Here is a 22014-nt window from a genome sequence, read left to right as displayed (position 1 = left end):
TGCTCTTGAACAGGCAACCCAACCGTCAAGACAGAGAAGGCAGCAGCCTTACTGCAGGACAAATGCCACAATCAACGAAGATACACTCTTTGATGAGGTGACAATCCTGCAGGAGCTTCTGAAAGGTCCAGCACTTGAATGGAAAGCAAATGACACAGTGCTTTGTGACAGATGGAGCAGAGTGGTTACTCATTTTAAAGAGAATGACATTCCACACTCCAACCTGGCCAGAATAGCCTCCACTGTCATGTGCTTACCTGGGAGCAATGCATCAGTTGAAATAGTCTTCTCCCTAATGAAAGACATGCTTATCGTCAAGAAAAACTTCAACCTACCCTGCCAGGAGTTCTTGGAGAAGCTGTCCAAAAATACAGAGATACTGAAAAAGATACATTCTGCTGAGAAATATACCAATTAAGCTGGTAAGTTTATTATGTTTTCATCAGCATATTTCTTATGTTGTTAAATAATTTCTTATCTAGACAGTCAGAGTGCAGAATAATCAACACCCAGTGACCCAGAGTGCTGCAGAATGTCTAAAATGTTATGAAATGCATCATTTGTTATCATTAGAACAATTGTTTGACTATTTAATTTTACTGTAAGAGTGTTCAAAAATGTTTAAAACTGTTATTATTATTGCCATTGAGAAGGCCTATGTGTAAATGAACCATCTTTTACTACAGTACTACATTTACCATGGTAAAAATATGCCAAAATGTAAATGTCCCCTTTTTTATTTTCAGAATTAATAACATTGGATATTTTGTTCATATACTGTAAGGGCCAAATTCATTACAGGAGGCCCAGTGATGTCTAATCCTCCAGAGAAAAGAAAACGGCATTCATATAGGAGTGGCACAGATAAAGACAAATACAAAGCCAGATATAGACCTTTCTTAAAGCAAATGGATACTAGTGAAAAGGACAGGCACAGTCCCTCTCAATCACCTGTTTTATCTTCAACTGACACCAAGGTAATTTCCAGCAGCCAAGTAATGTGAAAACAGGCTGAAAAACACCTTTGATGTTACTTGTTATGATTACTAGCTTTTACTAGCTTGCAACACACTTTTGCTTGTGCTATAGCTTAACTTATAGTTTAATGTTGTATTGTATTTGCTATTACTATATCTAAAGTCAGTTTATTGAATGTACTGAAATTGTTTACAAATGCTGTATGAATGTTTTGTAACATCTGCAATTCAGCCTGAATGCTGTTATGAAATAAATAATATCAGTAATAATAGCAATACTAACATGACGATGGAGCCAGTCATAGCATTGGGTCTCAATCATACACGTCCAGGTTATCTTATTATATTTCTAGAACCTCTGTCCTGAGCATCCATTCTTGTCTCATATTTAAATGAGAACTTCAGTATATACATTTATGAAGAAAAAATATATTATTCTATTTCCAAAACATATCTTCGTTAAAACTGAGGTAATACATGGAGTGCTAATATCATTGTTAAGTAACTTAAACTATACTTATTACACTAAAAAAATGTATGAATATGATTTTAAATGAAAGATGCAAATAATTTTGTCTGCAATTCTACATAGGGTTTCCACCTGGCCCCAAACTCCCTTGCACAACATTATTAATTTAGCAGAGGAGAAACTATATACATGTTATTTTCTTTCAGTTTAGAGGTCATTTTAAAATGTAGTTCTGCATCAAAGTCCCAGGGTATTATGGGGCCAGGTGACACCCCTAATTGTACATATTTTAAATAAACACAAATCAAAATAGTAATATTATTAATAACTATTTATATAGCACCCTTCAAACTAAGGCAAGAGATGAAGAACCTATGTGAAGGGTGGAGACTCTAGAGGATGGCAAATTTAATGTTGATGTTTATACATCACCAGAGGAGCAAGCTGCTCTAGGAAAGCCCTGTTTAAAGCCACTTTTACCCCACTATTTAAATAAAACCGCTGCATATACGAACAGTATTTACAATGGTGTTTTCAAGTGCAGATGCCATTTCCTCAAACTTCCTTTCTTTCTAGTTATTATAAAAGATAATGTCAAGTTGAAAAATATTTAGGTCTATCCTAATATTTCTCTCTTTTCATCTATTCATTTTTTTTTAACCAGGATGTATTTTTAACCATGTCAGTAACATAGCTCAGTAGTTCTCCACACTGGTCCAGCAGGACCCCTTACCTTGCTGGTTTGTATTCCAACTGAGTTCCAATTGAACACTTTCATTATAATTTACATAAATGTGACTTTTTAAATTGTATATCTTATAAAAAGTTTAAATTAAAATGTCTTATACCATATTATGCTTAACTTGAAACCACCATTTAAAGTGATTTGAGAGGTTGGATTATGCAGATTATTAGTTCAATTAAGTAATTGAGAGCTCAGTTGGAACAATAAACAGAATGGGTAGAGGGTCCCCATGACCAGGGTTGAGAACCCCTGCCATTGCTAAATGGCATGTGTGATTATTTTATGCAGTTACCCCAGCTTTTTGGCAGTGTTTGTAGTGTGTGATTTTGTTCTTGGTGTTCATTTTCCTTTCAATGCAAAATTGTATTCAATAGAGTATGACTTGAATTCAGTTTCTTTCTACAATAGCCAGGCACGTGCACAGATAGGGCAGCACCACCTGGTGGACTCAAAAAGTGCCCTTTATCCCAAGTACCCCCCCCCCCACCCAGAATGGACTTCATCAGCATGCCCCCTCCCTCCGGAACAGACAGGGTGCCCTTTTTTTGGATTGAGCCCCTGCCCCTCACAAAATCTGTGTACGGTACTGACAATAGCCTTGGGTTATTTCAATTATGCCTAAAGTGGTGTACTAATAGCATTTTTTATTTTTTATTACTTGTATTTCGACTGGCCCAACGTGGCTTCCATTGGCAAAACACCATGGAAACATGCCATGTATGCTTTTTGCCCAGCTTCTTATTCGCTCAGACCAAGTGCACACATTCATTTATTTAAGTTGAATATTTAGGTCTGAAGATAACTGGTTAAATCACCTTGGGACACTGGTGGCTCTCTGGATTCATGACATTGGGCATTTTCTCAACAAGACCAGTGTGCATTTAGCCTTGCCCAACATGGCTTTCAGTTTTATACACAAAAATGTAAACACTAGTCACTTTTAATAAAGTATTTAGCTACACCAGGGGTTTTCAAACCAGTCCTGGAGTACCCCCTGCCTTGCTGGTTTTTGTTCCAACCTAGGTCTGAATTACTTAATTGAATGCTATATTGCTTTGTTAGGTCAATTAAGGATTAAATTAAGCAATTAAAGCTAGGTTGGAACAAAAACCAGCATGGCAGGGGGTACTCCAGGACAGTGGCAGTAAATCTGAGGCCTGGCTGCCCATCCTGCCTCAGTCGGTTTGTCTATCTATTCCCAGTGCCACAAACAGCTCCCAGATTATAACTACATTACTCCAGAAGGGGACCCTTACTACTATGATTTGGACCTAAAATGATTTTGGGGACTGTCTTTTAAATATTAGAAAGCCAGCCAGCCTTGTTTTTCTTGCAAAAGTGAGAAAACTAAAGGAATATTGTTCGATCTGACAGAAATGTTCGTATGTTGCCAATTGTTTCTTTATTTCTTTTTAGGGATACCATACTATATATTAAAAAAAAAAAAAAAAAAGTATGGACAGTGACAACCCTGCAAGTGGTGCTGTTCCTTTGTTATTGTTGCACTTTTTTTTTTTTTTTTTCCCAGGGATCACATATAGAGACATTATATATAAAAAGTATGCACAAAGATGACAGCCTTGCAGGTGTTATAACAACTGTTATTGCACATAAAGGCCTAGTTGATACAGAACACATACAATATTTACATATGTAAATAATAGACCAATGAAGATAGGGACTCCAGTTTGGGTGTGTATTGACAGTTCCAGAAATAACAATACTGTAGCACTATTGTACCTTACCACTATTTCACGGTCATGTACCCAGACCTGTATAACAGGTAACAACCCGCAGGGCGAACTTATTTACAGTTGAGAAGCACAACAGTTGACAGTATGTTCGCCGTTCGACTACACAACCAATTAAGTGTTGGTTTCTTCAACAATTCAACACACACCGGTACCAGCACTCACAAACAGCAACTGGCCTCTGCGCGTTATTTTAAGGTAAGATTTGTTAATGACCTACATTACATTTAGCGCATTATTAGTAAGTCATTGTGTGAACCAATTATAACTATTGTATCACCCGCTACATCACGTATTTTAGCACCGTCATGAAACAACTGGTATTATGAAGCATATCCTGGCGAGGGTCGCGGGACTGAGAGAATCCATGTTACATAGGTACTCTTCAAAAAATGTCCAGTTTATAGCACTTACACATTATATTGGATAACTTTTAAAACTGAAATTGAATGTTAAAATGTTCCAGTATACAAAAACACTGAAAACCCTTTTCACTAGTTTTCACTGAATTGAAAATACAGTATTTGTGATTTCTGGCTGGTTTTGTGGTGGAGCGTCACAAATACCAGCTAAACTATTTATTTTGTTGAATACTTTAAGGAAAACATTAAAAGGTCAGGGGCTCAGTGGTAATAAAGGGAACTTGTAAAGCAAGTTTGGGGTTTGTTGATTCAAAGTGTTGAAAGTATGTATTGTTATTATTATTTATTTATTAGCAGACGTCCTTTTCCAGGGTGACTTGCAAAACACAAGAGCATTACAAAGTGCAATAATGCAGAGCAATTCAATTCAAGGTGGTTTAGTGAAGGATTAGCAGGATTTCTGTTCCAGGTGGAGCCAGGTAGAGCCAGTTAGGTTTGAATTGGTGGCAGGTAGACAAAAGCTACTTAAAGCAACTGTTGAGACCAAGAGTTAAACAGAAGTATTTACAAGTTGCCACAGACAGACACAGGAGAGTACAGGTGAGAGGCAGCCATCTTGTTGTTTTCCTAGTTTCAGACCAGTGTTAGCATTCCTCAATTTGTTTTAACTTTGCCTTAATTTAAGTTAATATTGTCTGTATGTTGCCTAAATTGAAATCAATTCAGTTCAGCTGCTGAGTTGGTCAAAGTAAATAGGTTGTAGAAAGGTTATTTAGTCAAGGACTAGCAGGAATTCTGGGAAAGCCCAGTTGGGACTACAGAAGCAGAAATAGAGATGGTCGAGATGGTAAATGACTGTTTTCTAGAGTCAGAGGGACACTAGTTAGAGAACCAATGGCAAACTGCAACCACAATATGGCTAACATTGAGGCATTCTTTAAAAAAACAAGGACGAAGTCTAAAACAATGGGCTACAATTTTAGAAAAGCAAACCATGAATGTATGAGGCGGCACTTAGAAGAGGAGCACACTGGATACAGATTCAGTTGAAAATGGATGGTTATATTTTAAGAATATACTACTTGAGGCTCAGGAGAAATTTGTACCAAAACTTGCAAATTGCAAATTGCAAATTGAGGACCAAAAAACATTGGTCAAAATGGTTTAATAGAAGTATGCAAAATATTATCAAGAGAGAGAAAATGTTGTATTGCGCATACAAAGGGATGGAGATGAAACAAAATACATAGAATATGTTGAGCTGCAAACAGACCTTAAGAAAGGGATCAGGAAAGCAAAGAGGGAAATAGAAAGAAACAGCTCTTAGAGCTAAAACTAATGCAAAGAGCTTTTTCAATATTACAACAACAAGAGGTCAATAAAGGAGGAAGTGAAACAGATAAAGGGCAAAAATGGAAGCATCTTGGAAAATGAACTAGATGTGGCAAATGTTGTAAATGAGTATTTCACAGAGGTTTTTAGCAGAGAAAAAGCAGATAACATGCCACATGTTAACAATCAGTCTATTGAAGCCCTGTCTATCAGTTGGTGCAGTGGTTAGGAAACAACACTTTGAACCTGGAAATGTGGGTTTAACTCATGATCAGTATCTATTTTCTTATGTGTACATTATTATAATTATTATTTTTTAATATATAATTTCCTGGAGTTAGACAGTATCAGTGTAGAACGAACAATTAGAAAGCGATTAATTAGGATTTTAAATTTTCCTCATTAGAATTGCGTTTCAATAACACGGTTCAGGGAACATTAACTAGTAGCAAATCAGACAGCAAGGCAAATTCATTCATTAATATCCAGTTAGAGTGCATCATTATTCGAATCCAGCCTAACTTAATGTAAGAAATCAATAATAATAATAATAATAATAATAATAATAATAATAATAATAATAATAATAATAATAATAATAATAATAATAATAATAATAAGGCATCCACATACGCACTGAATTTAATGCTTAAGTGAAAAAATAAAAAAATAATACATTATATTTGTCAGAAGGACTGACCCTCCATATGTAGCATTGTATTTTCAAAAGCCTTCTAATTGTTCCACTCTGAAGCCGTTTAACTCCAGGAAATTATATATAATAATATATATGTATAATAATAATAATGTACACATAAGAAAATAACAAGTACTGATCTGGAATCAAATACAGTTGGCAGGTTTACACTGCTGTTCCCTAACCACTGCACCAACTGATACACAGTTTACTTAAAATATGTTTCATGTTTAGCCTATAGCCACTGCTGCCAGCTCTCGTGACTAATTGTATAAAATGTAATAATTGGGGTTATAGTCTGAAATTAATGCACCAATTAAAAACATACATTTTAATAAATAATACAAAATAGTTGTGCGTGTGTGTGTATTTATATATATATATATATATATATATATATATTTATATAGCCTGCATACTATATACACACATACGTGTGTTCTATGGCTCTACAATAAGTTAATGCACTCATGGTTACAAATGTTCAAGTGGAGAACGTATAATGACAACGCGCGGGGGGGGCGAATTGTCGCGGGACGAATTGTCGGGGGTGAACTGACATGCTCCTGAACTGGTTGATGTATAGGAAACAGAGTTTGTCGATTAGAGGAGTCTCTTCTAACTGGAGTGAGGTTGTTAGTGGAGTTCCACAGGGATCAGTACTGGAGCCTTTGCTTTTTCTAATCTTCATTAAAGATCTGGACTTTGGGATAGTTAGAAAACTTGTCAAATTTGCAGATTATACTAAAATAGGTGGTTTGACAGATACAATCTCGGCAGCACAGGCTATTCAAAGGGACTTAGATAATATTCAGTTGTGGGCCGACACCTGGCAAATGAAATTCAATGTGGACAACATGCATGTAACAAAAATGTCCACTATAATTACACTATGGGAGGAATAGAACTAGATGAAGTAACGCATGAGAAAGACCTAGGAGTCTACGTGGACTCCTCACTTTCTCCATCCAAACAATGTGGGGAAGCAATAAAAAAGACAAACAGGATGTTAGGGTATATTGTGAAAAGTGTAGAATTTAAAACAAGGGAAGTAATGTTCAGACTGTACAATGCACTAGTTAGAGCTCATCTGGATACTGTGTACAGTTCTGGGCTCCACACTTCAAGAAAGATATCGCTGCTCTAGAGGCAGTTCAGAGGAGAGCAACCAAACTTATTCCAGGTCTGAAGGGAATGTCCTACTCAGAGAGACTGAGGGAACTGAACCTTTTCACACTGGAACAGAGGAGACTATGTGGCGACTTGATTCAAGTCTTCAAAATCATGAAAGGCATCGACCACATCAAACCAGAGGAGCTTTTACAGATCAGCAGGGACACACGCACCCGGGAACACAAATAGAAATTGGGCTTCAAGGCATTCAAGATGGAAAACAGGAGACAATTCTTCACAGAGAGAGTTGTCACAATCTGGAACAAACTCCACAGCGATGTGGTTGAAGCTGAAAGTTTGGGAACATTTAAAATCAGACTGGATAGGATCCTTGGATCACTTAGTTATTAATGGACACCAAACGAGCACAATAGGTCAAGTGGCCTTCTCTCGTTTGTAAACTTTCTTATGTTTCTTATAATACATTTTACAAATTCCAATTTACACAAGTGTATATGTGATATACAGTAAACAATATGAGGTCTTACATCCTAGATTGTAAAAGCTGATAAGTGCAGATAAGATGCTAAGTCAAGGTTAAGAGCTAAGGGAAAGGGAGCATAGGGGAAGTCAAGACCGCAGTGGTCTGGAGGGGATGTATGGAGAGACGAGGGTCTGAAGGTAACTCGGTGCAGTGTGGTCGAGACAGTGGTAGGTAAGGGTCAATGTCTTCAACTGAATGCATGCTGGTATCAGGAGACCCAGGTATTGCTGGAGACCTGGGCACTGTTCCTCATACCTGGTTTAACTAATTCAGGCTATCCAAACATTAGCCGGATTCAATTAATTTGATAATTTAAATTGTGCTACCTCAGTTTCTTGAAGCCTTATAGAGGCTAAACTTTGAGGTGCCGTTAGGGACATAATTCACCCCGTGGTACATACACTATACTGAGATGCTTACACTACATACTGAGACATATACACTCGGGGGCGTGTTTGTCAATTGTGGGGCCCCAATCAAAGCTCAGTTTAGGGGCCCCTCCACCTCTAACTGTCATGACAATTTTAGAGTCACTACACACAGCAGTATCTGCCACAATCAGTCAGTGCACTCGAACTAAAGTTAAAATGGGAGAGAGAAGGACATTTTCTTATTTTCTAGAACTTCTTCACTTCGCTCTGTTTCACTGACTGAAGCTGGCAGAGGTACGGTGGCTCAAATGTGTCATGAGGCTGAGTGAAATGACGGTTTGTAAATAGATAGACATGCAGACATGTGTGATATTGCACTGGCACTGGCAGGGTCGCAGAATGCAGGCTTTAACGATGATCGCGTTAGAGCTGCAATGTACACTATTCGTTTTAAAAACAATTCTTAAATGGAGCATTAAGGTATCCCTTCAATTTGCCACGCACATTTCATCACAAGCTTTTTTATCACAAACAATAAGGTCACTGACAAAAGATTGTCATCAAGTTATCTTTTGGAAATCACTACTTAAGCTGAGCTAAAAACAAATAGCGCTATAATAAACAATACATAACAGATACAGTACGTATTCAATTCAGTAGCTACATAAATAAATCCTGATCACTTCCTGTCACGTTTGATTTAGATCGAATACTTCTTAATGTCCTACACGGTTCCAAAACAGCCTTTAATTAAATCTACCAGTATCACTCTGTCGGCTTGTTGACATGGGGTGCGTTCACACTATGCAGACTTTTGTCATTCTGCAGGAATCTGACCATTGAGTCAATACTCAGATTTTCATCTGATTCGTGTGACTTCAGAGCGATGAAAACAATCACACATTTCTTAGCATAACAATACTAAATACTGAAACACAAATAGCCCACAATGATAAAAAATAGATGAAAAAAATGCCCTAATGTATTTTCTGGTTTAATAGGCTATGAGGATTTTAACTTAAAATTAAACTTCATACTCACAGCACTGCTAAAGCAGGATTCAAACCCAGCCCTCATGCACCAAATGTGACCTTCCTTTGAGGTGCTATATGCGGAGGACTGCGCAGAGCCGCAATTCCGACCAGTTGTCTGTCTGCTATGGTTCCACCACCAGAGGGAGGGCAGTTTCAAACCAGCGACAGGTGCACTGGGTGGCGGACGCGATCCGGCTCACCGGCTACTTCCTGCACCCTGCTCTGTATATAGTTCCTTTGATAACAGCACCAGTAGAGATTGCTGTCACCTCGCTCCTAGCTGTGCAGGTTGAGCAGAAGGTTCTGTTCTCTTGTTGGCTATCCCAGTGTCTGGAGGCTAGCTGTGTGTATATTTTCTGATGACAGATCTGTGACCTGCTCCTAACTGCGTTAGATGAGCAGGAGGCCACTGTGATGTGAAGCTGAGGGCACAAGAATGTTTGCTGCTCCTCTCTGTTTGCATTCTGTTAATTTGTACAGTTGGTCTGTGGTCCGCTCCTGGCTGTGCCAGAGGAGCAAGAGTCTGCTGCTACTGTGTTGAGCAGAGGGTACAAGAGTTGTTGTCACCCCGCTCTGTTCAGTTTGTTTAAATAGTCTGTAACAGTGGGTCTGTGGCCCCACTCCTGGCTATGCCAGAGTAGCAACCTATCGTTATATGCAATATAATGAATAGGTAATCCATCTGTATCCTTTTTATTAAGTAGCCTACATTATTAGGCAGAGATCCCCAACATCATTGGTGCTATGGACAGCAGTCAGATTCCCATAAGGCATCCTCAGGACAAAATGAGGCAGACTTGGTTAACAGAATATAATTTCACCACATAATGCACAGGTGCTTATGACATTATCACAACATTAATTAAAAAATGATTCAGCAACTCATGAAAATAATCCAACAGTGCCAGACAGTAGGGTATCAGACTTTGGATAATTCTGTACATCATCCATGACTTGACCTCAGTTATTCCCAGATCTGTGAATCTACCTGCCTCATTTCAAATATAGAAGCCAAGTGGCCAGGCTCTGTCCACTACTGTCCAAGAATATTCAGAGAGTCAACCTTGTACCAGAGAATTGAGGAAGGTATAGGAAATAATGTTATTTGCTTATTATCTTATTATTTTTATATTGCTTAAATATTTGTTTTATGAAGTGATTTAACAGTGTTAATCTCATATGTCATTATGATGGGATAATTTCATTTTAATTTAGCTATAAAGATGAAGAAACCATTTACATTAGACAGATTTATTAGTACAATATAATACTACAATATTATATATTAAAAAAGAACAAAGACAAACTATGACAAAACAATAGAGAGCTAACTATTCTCATACAGCAAACGCTCAGTCCATGTTCCATTTCATTACTACAAGCATGCAGATTTAAATTAGATGTGTGTGATATTATTATATTGGGGTAAATACAGCCTGTGTAACGAAAAATATATATTTATGTCCAGGCTTCCCATCTGGACTTGACAGCAGCAGCGTTACATTTAATCACTTCAACACCATGATGTACGCACGTATGTCAGATGAAAACCCTCAGACCCCCATGCCATATCTGCATCAAGTTTCATAATGTATTCTGTTAGCGGCATCTCAGTCCAGTGTTTCAGGTTTCATTCCCAAAGTCAGTGCTTGTACTGTACAATGTTACGTGTTTTATGTTCATTTTTCCATTGAAATACAATACTCCATTTGTGCTAGTTTTATATGATCATTTGCCTTTCATTATATCTACAAGTTCCTAATGGCACAATGTAATTTAGTTCTGTGGTCACTTTGTTCAAATCTTGCCACAACAAGTGGTTAGCCGAGTTGGGAGAAATGTATGATATGGATTAAAAACATTTCTTTTGTTTAATTGTTCATTTATTTATTTTCTTTTTTCATAGTTGGTTGACATGATGCTTGACAAAGGATCAACTTCTCTCTACAAAAGAAAGTACCTACTTTGGTCCATATGTTTTATCATCATCACCCTAATCATATTTCTGGCTTACAGAAACAATAATATGGAGTTTTACGTGCTGAACACAGGAGAGTTACAGGGAAACAACAACACAAAAGGGAATGATGACATTTCTCCAATGAAAACCAATCAAGCCACAGAGTCTCCCAATCCTCCAGAGGTGTGTGGTGCCCCTGCAAAGATCGACCCCTTGGTTCCCGTCAGAGGCATGAAAACAATTGTAGTTGCTGCTTATTTAGACAAGTGGGATTCAGAGCATGTCCGTGTTATTTCTATAGTTTACCGGTCAGAGATGGCTGATCACCACTGTTTGTTCTGTTGCGGTGGCCGCAAGTTCACAAGTAGAGCGCAGTGTCACATCCACAGAGACCACTTCGGCTTCGTCTATGGCACAGCAGACCTGTTTTGCAAAATCCCTCAAGGTTGCAGCCTCCCAACACACCTGGCAGTTTACACTCCCCTGGGAGGGGACCAAGATGTGTCTTTCCTTCCAATACACAACAGCCAGCCCCAGCCCCAGACGAACGCCTTCCCTTACGACTTCACAGTGTGCATTTCGACCATGTTTGGAAATTTCAACAATGTCTTGCAGCTTGTGCAGACTATTGAGATGTACAAACTCCTAGGGGTCCAGAAAGTGGCCATCTACAAAAACAGCTGTAGCCCAGACACACAAAGGGTGCTGGATTTCTACCACAGCACAGGCCTCGTGGACATCATACCTTGGCTGATCACGTCCTACATCAACGTTTCTGGTGGATGGCGCCCTTCTGAATTTCCTGGAGATCTGCACTACTACGGCCAGCTGGCAGCCCTCAATGACTGTGTGTACAGGTACATGTACAAGACCAAATACGTAGCCCTGAATGACATTGATGAGATCATTCTACCCCTAAAGCACAGGACCTGGAATGAGATGATGGAATACCTTACACAAGAGAGCGGTCCAGACACAGGTTTTGAGTTTGAGAACCATGTTTTCCCTATCAGCATCAAAGAAAATAGTGGCAGGTTCCTCTTGCAAGAATGGAAAGACATCCCTGGGGTAAATGTGCTGGAACATATTTACCGAGAGCCAAATAAAGCAGGGGTTTTGAATGCTTTCAAAGTCATTGTGAACCCCAGGTTGGTGCAGGAAGTCACAGTCCATGGGTTTTTGAACTTCGACTATCAGACTGTAAGAGTCCAACAGAATTTTGCACGGATGTACCACATCAGGCGGCCTCAGAGGCATGATCTGCACCAATCAGACTTAATCCGAGATGACCATTTGTGGAGTTATTCGGAAAAGTTGGTACCAGCTGTTAATGAAGTGTTAAAGAAAAGCAACTTAGAGAGGGTAAAAGCAACTTAAAGAGGTACTTTAGTATTTTGGCATTTTAGCCTGATTGCTTACTCAACCTTTTTAATTCTGTGCATCCAGTTTGAAGAAATTTGAATATACTGTTTTGTTAGCATAGCACAACTGATGGAATCAAATGGTCTCAAAACGCTGACTCTCAAAAGCCGGCTAATAGACCTATTGGCTATAAAACATGTTTTTTATAAGACTGCTAACAGGCCATAAGAAAGGGAGCGAAACTCCCACCCATACCTATCCCCTAAAGCTTCAGGCCAGGCTAGTGCTCAGCCTTACATACGTTTTGATAGAAACCATGTGTGTGTGTTGTGGCAGTGTGAGAGGCAAGGCTGGGGTCAGGGCGGGTCTTTCAGTGGAGGAGACTACAAAACATCTCCTCCAAGACTCCAAACCCCAGAAGCCAGCAGGGCTCCTGATGGCCATAGCCCCGCCCACCACTTCCCCTATAAAAGGAACCAGGAAACAGACCAGGGTGTGCATGCTTGGCTGGGGTAGCAAGGTGCACATGACGGAGAAGTTCACAGTTGACGGAGAAGTTCACAGTTGACGGATTCACTGGCTTACGACCATTTTTCTGGACCTGGACCATTCTCCCTCTTAAACCTAGGACTGTCTGACAACCTCCCACCGGTAACGAACTTTGATTACGGACTGTGACTACGAACCTGCCTTGCCCCTGTTATGCTTCTGTCTGCCCGGTGTTCGGCTCCATTGACCCGGGCATTTACTGTTATTATTGTTATAGTTTGTTTTGTAGTTGGGGATTGTTTCCGTTTAGTTAGTGCTCGGACAGAGCTAGGTTTTGTTTTGCTTTTTGACGCTGTGCCTGCCATTAAGGGAAGCAATAAAATGGCAAGCCTGTTTTGTACCCTCTGCCTGCCTCCCTACTGTGTGTTTCAAGACCAGACCCCACCTACATGCAGCCCTTTCTTGTGACGGGCCCCCCAACCTGTTACAGTGTGTGTGTGTGTGTGTGTGTGTGTGTGTGTGTGTGTGTGTGTGTGTGTGTGTGTGTGTGTGTGTGTGTGTGTGTGTGTGTGTGTGTGTGTGTGTGTGTGTGTGTGTGTGTGTGTGTGTGTGTGTGTGTGTGTGTATATATATATATATATCATTAGACCTGTACACCTGTTTTAAAAATTCTTTATCGGCTTCTTGTTGACTTTGAGATGAAACTTCAGATACAAAACTGGTGGAGACTTGAATCATTCATGTCATGGCGTTCCTGTCCAACAACTTTTGTAAAATTGTAAAATCAATTTATAACTTTTTTGAAATGCGTTTTTCTGGATTTTTTTGTTGTTATTCTGTCTCTCACTGTTAAAATGCACCTACCATTAAAATTATAGACTGATCATTTCTTTGTCAGTGGGCAAACGTACAAAATCAGCAGGGGATCAAATACTTTTTTCCCTCACTGTGTGTGTATATATATATATATATATATATATATAAGAGAGAGAGAGAGAGAGAGAGAGAGAGAGAGAGACCTTTACACCCGTCTTCTTGTACATCGGCTTCTTGTTGACTTTGAAATGAAATGTCAGATACAAAACTGGTGGAGACTTGAATCATTCATGCTATGGAGTTCCTGCCCAACAACTTTTGTAAGCTTGTATTTACTCAAACAATACAAAACAAAAATACCAAAGCACTCCTTCCATTACCAGAGAAGAACATTTTCAAGAATGTTATCAATTTGTCCAGAAGCTCAACCCATTAGTCTTTTATTCAGTCTGAAGTACAGTGCATTGGTTTCTGCAGAATGGGTTTGATTTTAATTTCAGTGGCTGAACGTGAACCCAGAAATTAACATAAAGATTGACATGTTGAGGAAGTGCAAAAACGTAAAATTGTCAAAAACTACAGTTAGATTCATAAATATTTGGACAGTGACACAATTGTCATCATTTTGGCTCTGTACACCACCATGGATTTGAAAGGAAACAATCAAGATGTGCTTTAAGTGTAGACTGTCAAAGCCACCATGTAGCGCTTACACTCTATCCCCACTACATGTCGCCATCACCCTGCCTTATCAGTCACTTCTCCCAGCTCCTATCATTCAATTAACATTCCTGGAACCCTTGTGCACTTCTATGATCACTCCCTGCTCCCATTCACCCTGCACCTTTCATCTTGTTTCTCTGCTCCACATTTAAAACCTTCACTCACTCCCAGTCACTGTGAAGTTTTGTCAGTGTTTACTACATCCCACGAGCAGTCTACCCGTGCCTAGTTATTGCCTTGTATTCTTGACCTCCCTCTTGACTTCCTGACCACGACCTTCATCCTCCCCTGATTGCCTGTTTGCCTGATCGCCTGACCCTTGCCTGTGACCACAACCATGTCTTTGCCTTGCCCTTGATTGCCCTGTTCTGCCGGTATACAATCCACGCCTGTCTGACCACCTCTACCATGCACCGCAACTGGGTCCCCTGTTCCCATGCCCCATGGTATGTTACATAGACTTTCATCTTTATTTTGAGGGTAGTTACATCCAAATTGGGTGACCGGTGTAGGAATTACAACCATTTTTATATGTGATCCCCCCCAATTTCAGAGGCTCAAGAGTATTTGACAAACTAACATAATCATGAATTAAACTGTGAGTTTCAATACTTGGTTGCAAATCCTTTGCAGTCAATGACTACCTGAAGTCTGGAACCCATAGACATCACCAGATGCTGGGTTTCTTCCCTGGTGATGCTCTGCCAGGCCTGCACTGCAGCTGTCTTTAGTTCATGCTTGTTCGTGGGGTGTTTTGCCTTCAGTAAATATTTGTTTAACCATACAAACATGAAAAAGTAGAAAATTGGAAAGATGTCCGTGGCAATTAGGGTTGCCAGCTGGCCAGTATTTTAGCGGACTGTCTGGTATTAGTACACTATGTGGCCAACAGTATGTGGACACTCCTTCTAATTAGTGTATTTGGCATGTGGGAGACTCTGAGACCAAGTAAAGGAAGATTCTATGGTCTGATGAGACCAACATAGAGCTTTCTGGCCTCAATGCTATGCGCTACAGTTGGTGCAAGCCTAACACTGCACATCATCCCGAGAACATCATTCCTACCATGAAGCATGGTGGTGGCAGCATTGTGTAAAATGGATGCAGCAAAGTACAGAGAAATCCTGGTAGAAAACCTGCTGAAGTCTGCAAGAGACCTGGGACTTGGGAGAAGATTCATCTTCCAGCAGGTCAATGACCCCAAACATACAGCCAAAGCCACACTGGAGTGGCTTAAAAATAAAAAGGTCAATGTCCTGGAGTGGCCCAGTCAAATCCAATTGAGAATATGTGGAAAGAGTTGAAAATTGCTGTTCACCAAAGGTCCCCATCCAACTTGATGGAGCTTGAACAATTTTGCAAAGACAAATGGGCAAACATTGCTGTGTCCAGATGTGCAAAGCTGGTAGAGACTTATACACATAGACTCATGGCTGTAATTTCTGCCAAAGGTGCCTCTACCAAATATTGACTTAAGGGATGATTACTAATGCATTCTCATTTCATGTTGTAACACAATGACATGTGGAAAAGTCAAAGGTGGGTGAATACTTTTGAGAGCCACTGTAAAATCAAGCCAATTTGCAAATTTCCTTAGACAAGCATTGGCAGTAGAATGAACTTTAGTGAGAGCTCAATGACTTTCAACGTGGCACCGTCATAGGATCCAACAAGTCAGTTCGTCAAATTTCTGCCCGGCTAGAGCTGCCCTGGTGAGCTGTAAATTCTGTTATTGTTAAGAGGAAACATCTAGGACAGGGGTGGGGAACCTTTTTCCTATCAAGAGCCATTTGAGTGTTCTCAAATGTATTCACGGGCCACAACCTTAATTAATACACCTACATCAAAACATTAATACAGATGAAACTTACATTCTAATGCAAGAACAAATCACTTTTTTCTAAACGCACACACTGCAGTCAAAACATAAGTAACTATATAGCTTACAATAAGCAAACAGCTCAAAAACAGCATACAATAAGATAATGAAACAAATGTAAACGTAAATATTGGAATAATGCTCAAAAGCAATATTTTATAGTTCAAAAATAACTATTGCATTTATCAAAACATAATTGTACACTAAAGTAAACATTTTAAACAAAACTGTGTAAACTTTGTTTTCAACATACAAAGCTACAGTGAATAAAATTGAATTGAATATATCTCAATAGACTATTTACTTTACGTTTAGCCTGCATACCTGACAGCTCGGTACAGTCCACACAGGACACGTTTCTGACGTTTGTGATGGCTAGATGATTGGGTCAGAGCATCTCCAAAACTGCAACTCTTGTGTGGTGTTCCCGGTCTGTAGTGGTCAGTATGTATCAAAAGTGGTCCAAGGAAGGAAAAGCGGTGAACCGGCAAAGTCTTATTGATGCACGTGGGAGTGAAGGCTGGCCCGTGTGGTCCATTGAGTGCTGAAGTATGTAGCGTTTAAAAATAGTCTTTCGTTGATTGCATCAATCACTTCTGATTGCCAAACTGCCTCTGAAAGCAACGTCAGCAGAAGAACTGTTCTTCCTGAGATTCATGAAATAGGTTTCCATGGCCGAGCAGCCGCACAAGCCTAAGATCTTCATGCACGATGCCAATCGTCAGCTGGAATTGTGTTAAGCTAGCCACCATTTGACCTGGGAGTAGTGGAAATGCGATCTCTGGACTGATGAATCATGATTCACCATCTAGCAGTCCGACAGAGGAATCTGGGTTTGGCGGATGCCAGGAGAACGCTACCTGCACGACTGTAAAGTTTGGAGGAGGAATAATGGTTTCAGGGCTTGGCCCCATTGTCCCACTGAAGGGAAATCTTAATGCTACAGCCTACAATGACATTCTAGGTGATTTTGCTCTTCCAAATTTGTGGCAACAGTTTGGGGGCCCTTTCTTGTTTCAGCATGACAATCCGTGCACAAAGTGAGGTCCATACAGAAATAGTTGTCAAGATTGGTGTGGAAGAACTTGACTGGCCTGCACAGAGCTCTGACCTCAACCCCATCCCACCTTTGGGATGAATGGAAAAGCCGACTGTGAGCCAGGCCTGATCTAATGCTCTCGTGGCTGAAGTCCCCTCATCCCCTCAACAATGTTCCACCATCTAGTGGAAAGCTTTCCCAGAAGAGTGGAAGCTGTTAGGCAGCACTGTGGAGTAGTGAATAGGGTTCTGGACTCATAACTGGGAGAGTTATGGGTTCAAATCCTGGGTGGGGCAGTGCTGTTGTACCCTTGAGCAAGGTACTTCAATTAAAATGCCCAGCTATATAAATGGATACAAATGTAAGTTGCCCTGGATAAGAGTGTCTGCTAAATGACAAATAATGTAATGTTATTTCAACAAAGGGGGGACCAACTCCATATTAATGTCCATGATTTCGGAATAAGATGTTTGATGAGCACATACTTTTGGCCATGTAGTGTATGTACTTTGACCCCTCGTCCAGTATTTTTGTAATCTATTGAATATGTCGTTAAAAATGTTATCAGTGTACAATTTGCCCTCAACCCCCCCTCATCATCGTCTAATTGCCAGCACCTCCTCTAGCTTAACATTTCACAAACCGCACCACCAGGGGTCTGGGATTTTCACATCAAAAGTGGCAAACAAGGTGCAGGGGGCATGACTCCAGCATGTGACCTTAACTCCCTGGCAAACAACTTTTGGACAAACTAGTCAGGACATTTAAGATAACTGATGGCTATAAAATGAGGCAGATGAAGAATTTGGTTGGAATAAAATAATTTGGAAATACTTAAAACTTTAGAGTTTATGAGTGGTTTATGAGAGACGCCCTGAGATTATAGAATCACTGAAAGTGAAGGTGTCATATAATTACATTTAATAAAAAGAATGCATTATGTACTAATAGCTGGAGTGAGAACTGATCTTATTTTATAACCCCCAACACACAACAATACCTATGAAGTTAAATATTTTGTTAATTTAAGAAAAGTGGATTTAATATCTGGCTGAGTTTAATGAAGGGGGAAAGAGTAGAGCAGCTCCATGACCTCAGCTCCGGCTCCAGGCTCCAGGGTGCTCTGATGAGCTCCGCTAACAAAAACTGTCCAGCTCCGCTACGGCTCTAGCCGGTGCACAGCCAACCCTAATACAATGACAAAGGGGTCAGCAGAATGTGAGACCGGTGGGTGGGGGAGGAGGGGGCGGTGACCGTTAGAGAGGGGGGCTCTTCGGAGAACCAGATCGCATTTTACCTTACGATCAGGATTGGGGAGTAACGGAATACAAGTAGTGGCGTTACGTAATCAGATTACAGAATTTTGATATTTGTATTCCCGTTACGTTCCTCCTGTCAGACAATTATTCTGATTACCGATACTTTTTAAAAAGAGTAAGAGATTACTGATTACTTATACATAATTTACATTAAGTTAAAGTGTACAAGTGTAAGGCAATCTGAAGGGGCGTGTGTAGTATTTTGGCAACATAGTTTTTATTTACGGTCTCTCGCCAAAGAGTGGCTGATTCGGGGCTGCAGACTCTGTATAGGATGTTGAAGAAAATGTTTTGTGATAATTATATAATGTTTTATATTAATACTAGCATTAGAAGTAGTTTGTATACAGACTGAGCAGATTAGATTTAGCAGGACAAGTAAAGGGTCAACAAGGTTGGTTTGTTAGAATCTCCTGTCAGTAATGAAAGATTACACAGTGCTGAAATAGCCTACAGATGTCTGCTGTGAATTTGTTTATGACTTAATCGTTTCTCAAGATAGGCAGGAATGTTTCTGTTACTGAGCGATTGACACTAGGTAAATGACCACCGTGGGATCGCATCTTCCTAGTGCACATCAAAGACGGACATCTGCTTTTTGTATCCATCACCTCTTCACGGGAGGACAGATCGTAAACGGACCCGGACCTGTATCTTCCGATTGGATGAACGGCCATAAGATGTTACGTCATTTTTCCTATAAAGCTGCACTCATGTTTGTAAACATTAAGTCTCACTGAAGGAATTATTTCTGACGTGGGGCTTCCGAGCCGGCTCGATTAAAGTTCTATTTGCTTTATCTTCGCGACTTCTCCACTTATTTCCGAGACGGTTCTACAGGGCCATTCTGCAACAAACAGCAGGGAGCTGCTAGTCAGCGATATCCCTGTCAATAACACACAGCTCTGCGGCCGCTGCGGCAGCACTGTGTGTGAACAGGGATTTAACTCGTGGAAGTACAGGCAATTGTTCACTTCCAAAGAAAGAAAATGGAACAAATATTAAAGTGCAATACAAGATGTGCCGACCACGGGACAAAGCATCTTTTCCGACAGTACTTATTATCTATTATATTAGTCCTCTATCCCTGCTAGATAGCACTTCACAGTTTTTATTATGCTTCTCGCGTTCTTGATTGTTTTCCTCCTTGCTCCCTTTCCCGTAGCCCTTGACTGTGACCCTACATCTTGACAGCACTTAGCTTTCGCCATACAGGATGTAGGACCTCACTTACTGTACTTGTGTAAATTGTAAATTGGAATTTGTAACATGTATTATTTTGAATTGCTATGTTTTAGTTAAATTGAATTTGTATTGATTGATGCCTTGTACTTAACTGTATATTTGCACTTTTTGCACTTATGTTGTAAGTCGCCCTGGATAAGGGTGTCTGCCAAGAAATAAAAATAATAATAATAATAAAGGGGTGGTGGTTAACTGACAAAGGGTAGGAGAAGGACTGTATGCATGGTCTGTCAAATCAACAAAGTAACAAAAAGGCTCTGACTTCAATATACCTCTATCTCTACCTATAACAATACTAAGCCCTCAATTGAACCTACCTGCTACAGAAAGGTTTGTGACATCCACTCACGTCTAACCTAGTGTATATAACAAACAACAGCTACATGATGCAGAGTATACCCATGGGTTTCTTACCTAGCCCTTCTTCATACTGGAAGGAAACTGATGGGAAACAGAGCCAGAGCCAGAGCCAGAGCCAGAGCCAGAGCCAGAGCCAGAGCCAGAGCCAGAGCCAGAGCCAGAGCCAGAGCCAGGCAAGACAACACAAAAACACCACCATAACAGTCTTCTCACACACTAAACACAGGTATATATGGGTGATGGGTCCTTTTGCAATTGGCCGGCGACAAAGGATGGGGGGAACCAATGAGGATAGGTAACACACCCCCTCTTCAGCAGCAAATCCCCACACCCGAAAGAGAGCTCTTCAGCAGCAAATAGCACCTAAAAGAGATCTACAGACAAAGGCAAAGACAAATGGCACCACACAGATTCACAAGAGAACAGGAACGTAACACCCAGTATAGTTTGTTTGCCTAATCGCCCGACCTTTGCCTGCCTACTGACCTCGCCTTTTTGCCAGACCTCCTTTGTTCCTGTTTGCCGGCCCTAGACCCTTTGTTAGTAAGACGCTACCTGATCTCCACTACGGTGGCGAAGCTTGACTGGATTGACTGGATCAGTGGGTGAGGTGTGATTTCGTAACATAAAACAAACAAACAAAGAAAAAAAAAAACAGCAGCGAGGAGTGAGGAGCAGACCTGATGCCTGATAACTGATGCCTGATGCCTGATGCCTGATGCCTGATGTCAGAGCACTGAGACTGAAGAGGAGGAGGCATGAGGAGGAGCAATGACGACTGACTGAGGGAGGGGTGAGTAATGATCCTGATACCGGAGACTTGAGTGGGTGATGCTTGATACTTGACTCGAGGATGACTGATTCGTGAGGATATCCTAAAATGGACACCGTACTGCACACCTGAGTCTTCTACCCCATGCGAAATACAAGGTGACAATGTCTTTCAGCACCGGCATGACAAACAACTAGTGACTGAGAGAATCCATGTTACATAAATTAACTCTTCAAGAAATGTCCCGTTTATAGCACTTACACATTATATTGTATAACTTTTAAAACTGAAATTGAATGTTAAAATGTTCCAGTATACAAAAACACTGAAAACCCTTTTGACTAGTTTTCACTGAATTGAAAATACAGTATTTGTGATTTCTGACTGGTTTTGTGGTGGAGCGTCACAAATACCAGCTAAACTATTTATTTTGTTGAATACTTTAAGGAAAACATTAAAAGGTCAGGGGCTCAGTGGTAATAAAGGGAACTTGTAAAGCAAGTCTGGGGTTTGTTGATTCAAAGTGTTGAAAGTATGTATTGTTATTATTATTTATTTATTAGCAGACGTCCTTTTTCAGGGTGACTTGCAAAACACAAGAGCATTACAAAGTGCAATAATGCAGAGCAATTCAATTCAAGGTGGTTTAGTGAAG

General features: G+C 40.1%; 1 protein-coding gene across 1 annotated transcript; it reads left to right on the top strand.

The window, feature by feature from the left end:
* Positions 1 to 4015: 4015 nt before the first annotated feature.
* On the top strand, positions 4016 to 14090 carry LOC136749548 (beta-1,4-galactosyltransferase galt-1-like). The gene is made up of 2 exons (XM_066703956.1): positions 4016 to 4140; positions 11302 to 14090. Exons 1-2 carry the CDS (start codon positions 4030 to 4032, stop codon positions 12730 to 12732), a joined length of 1542 nt encoding a protein of 513 aa, XP_066560053.1. The 5' UTR covers positions 4016 to 4029; the 3' UTR covers positions 12733 to 14090.
* Positions 14091 to 22014: the final 7924 nt, after the last annotated feature.

This window comes from Amia ocellicauda, chromosome 5 (assembly GCF_036373705.1).
Source record: "Amia ocellicauda isolate fAmiCal2 chromosome 5, fAmiCal2.hap1, whole genome shotgun sequence".
NCBI lineage: Eukaryota > Metazoa > Chordata > Actinopteri > Amiiformes > Amiidae > Amia > Amia ocellicauda.
This window is presented reverse-complemented; position numbering and strand designations above follow the sequence as displayed.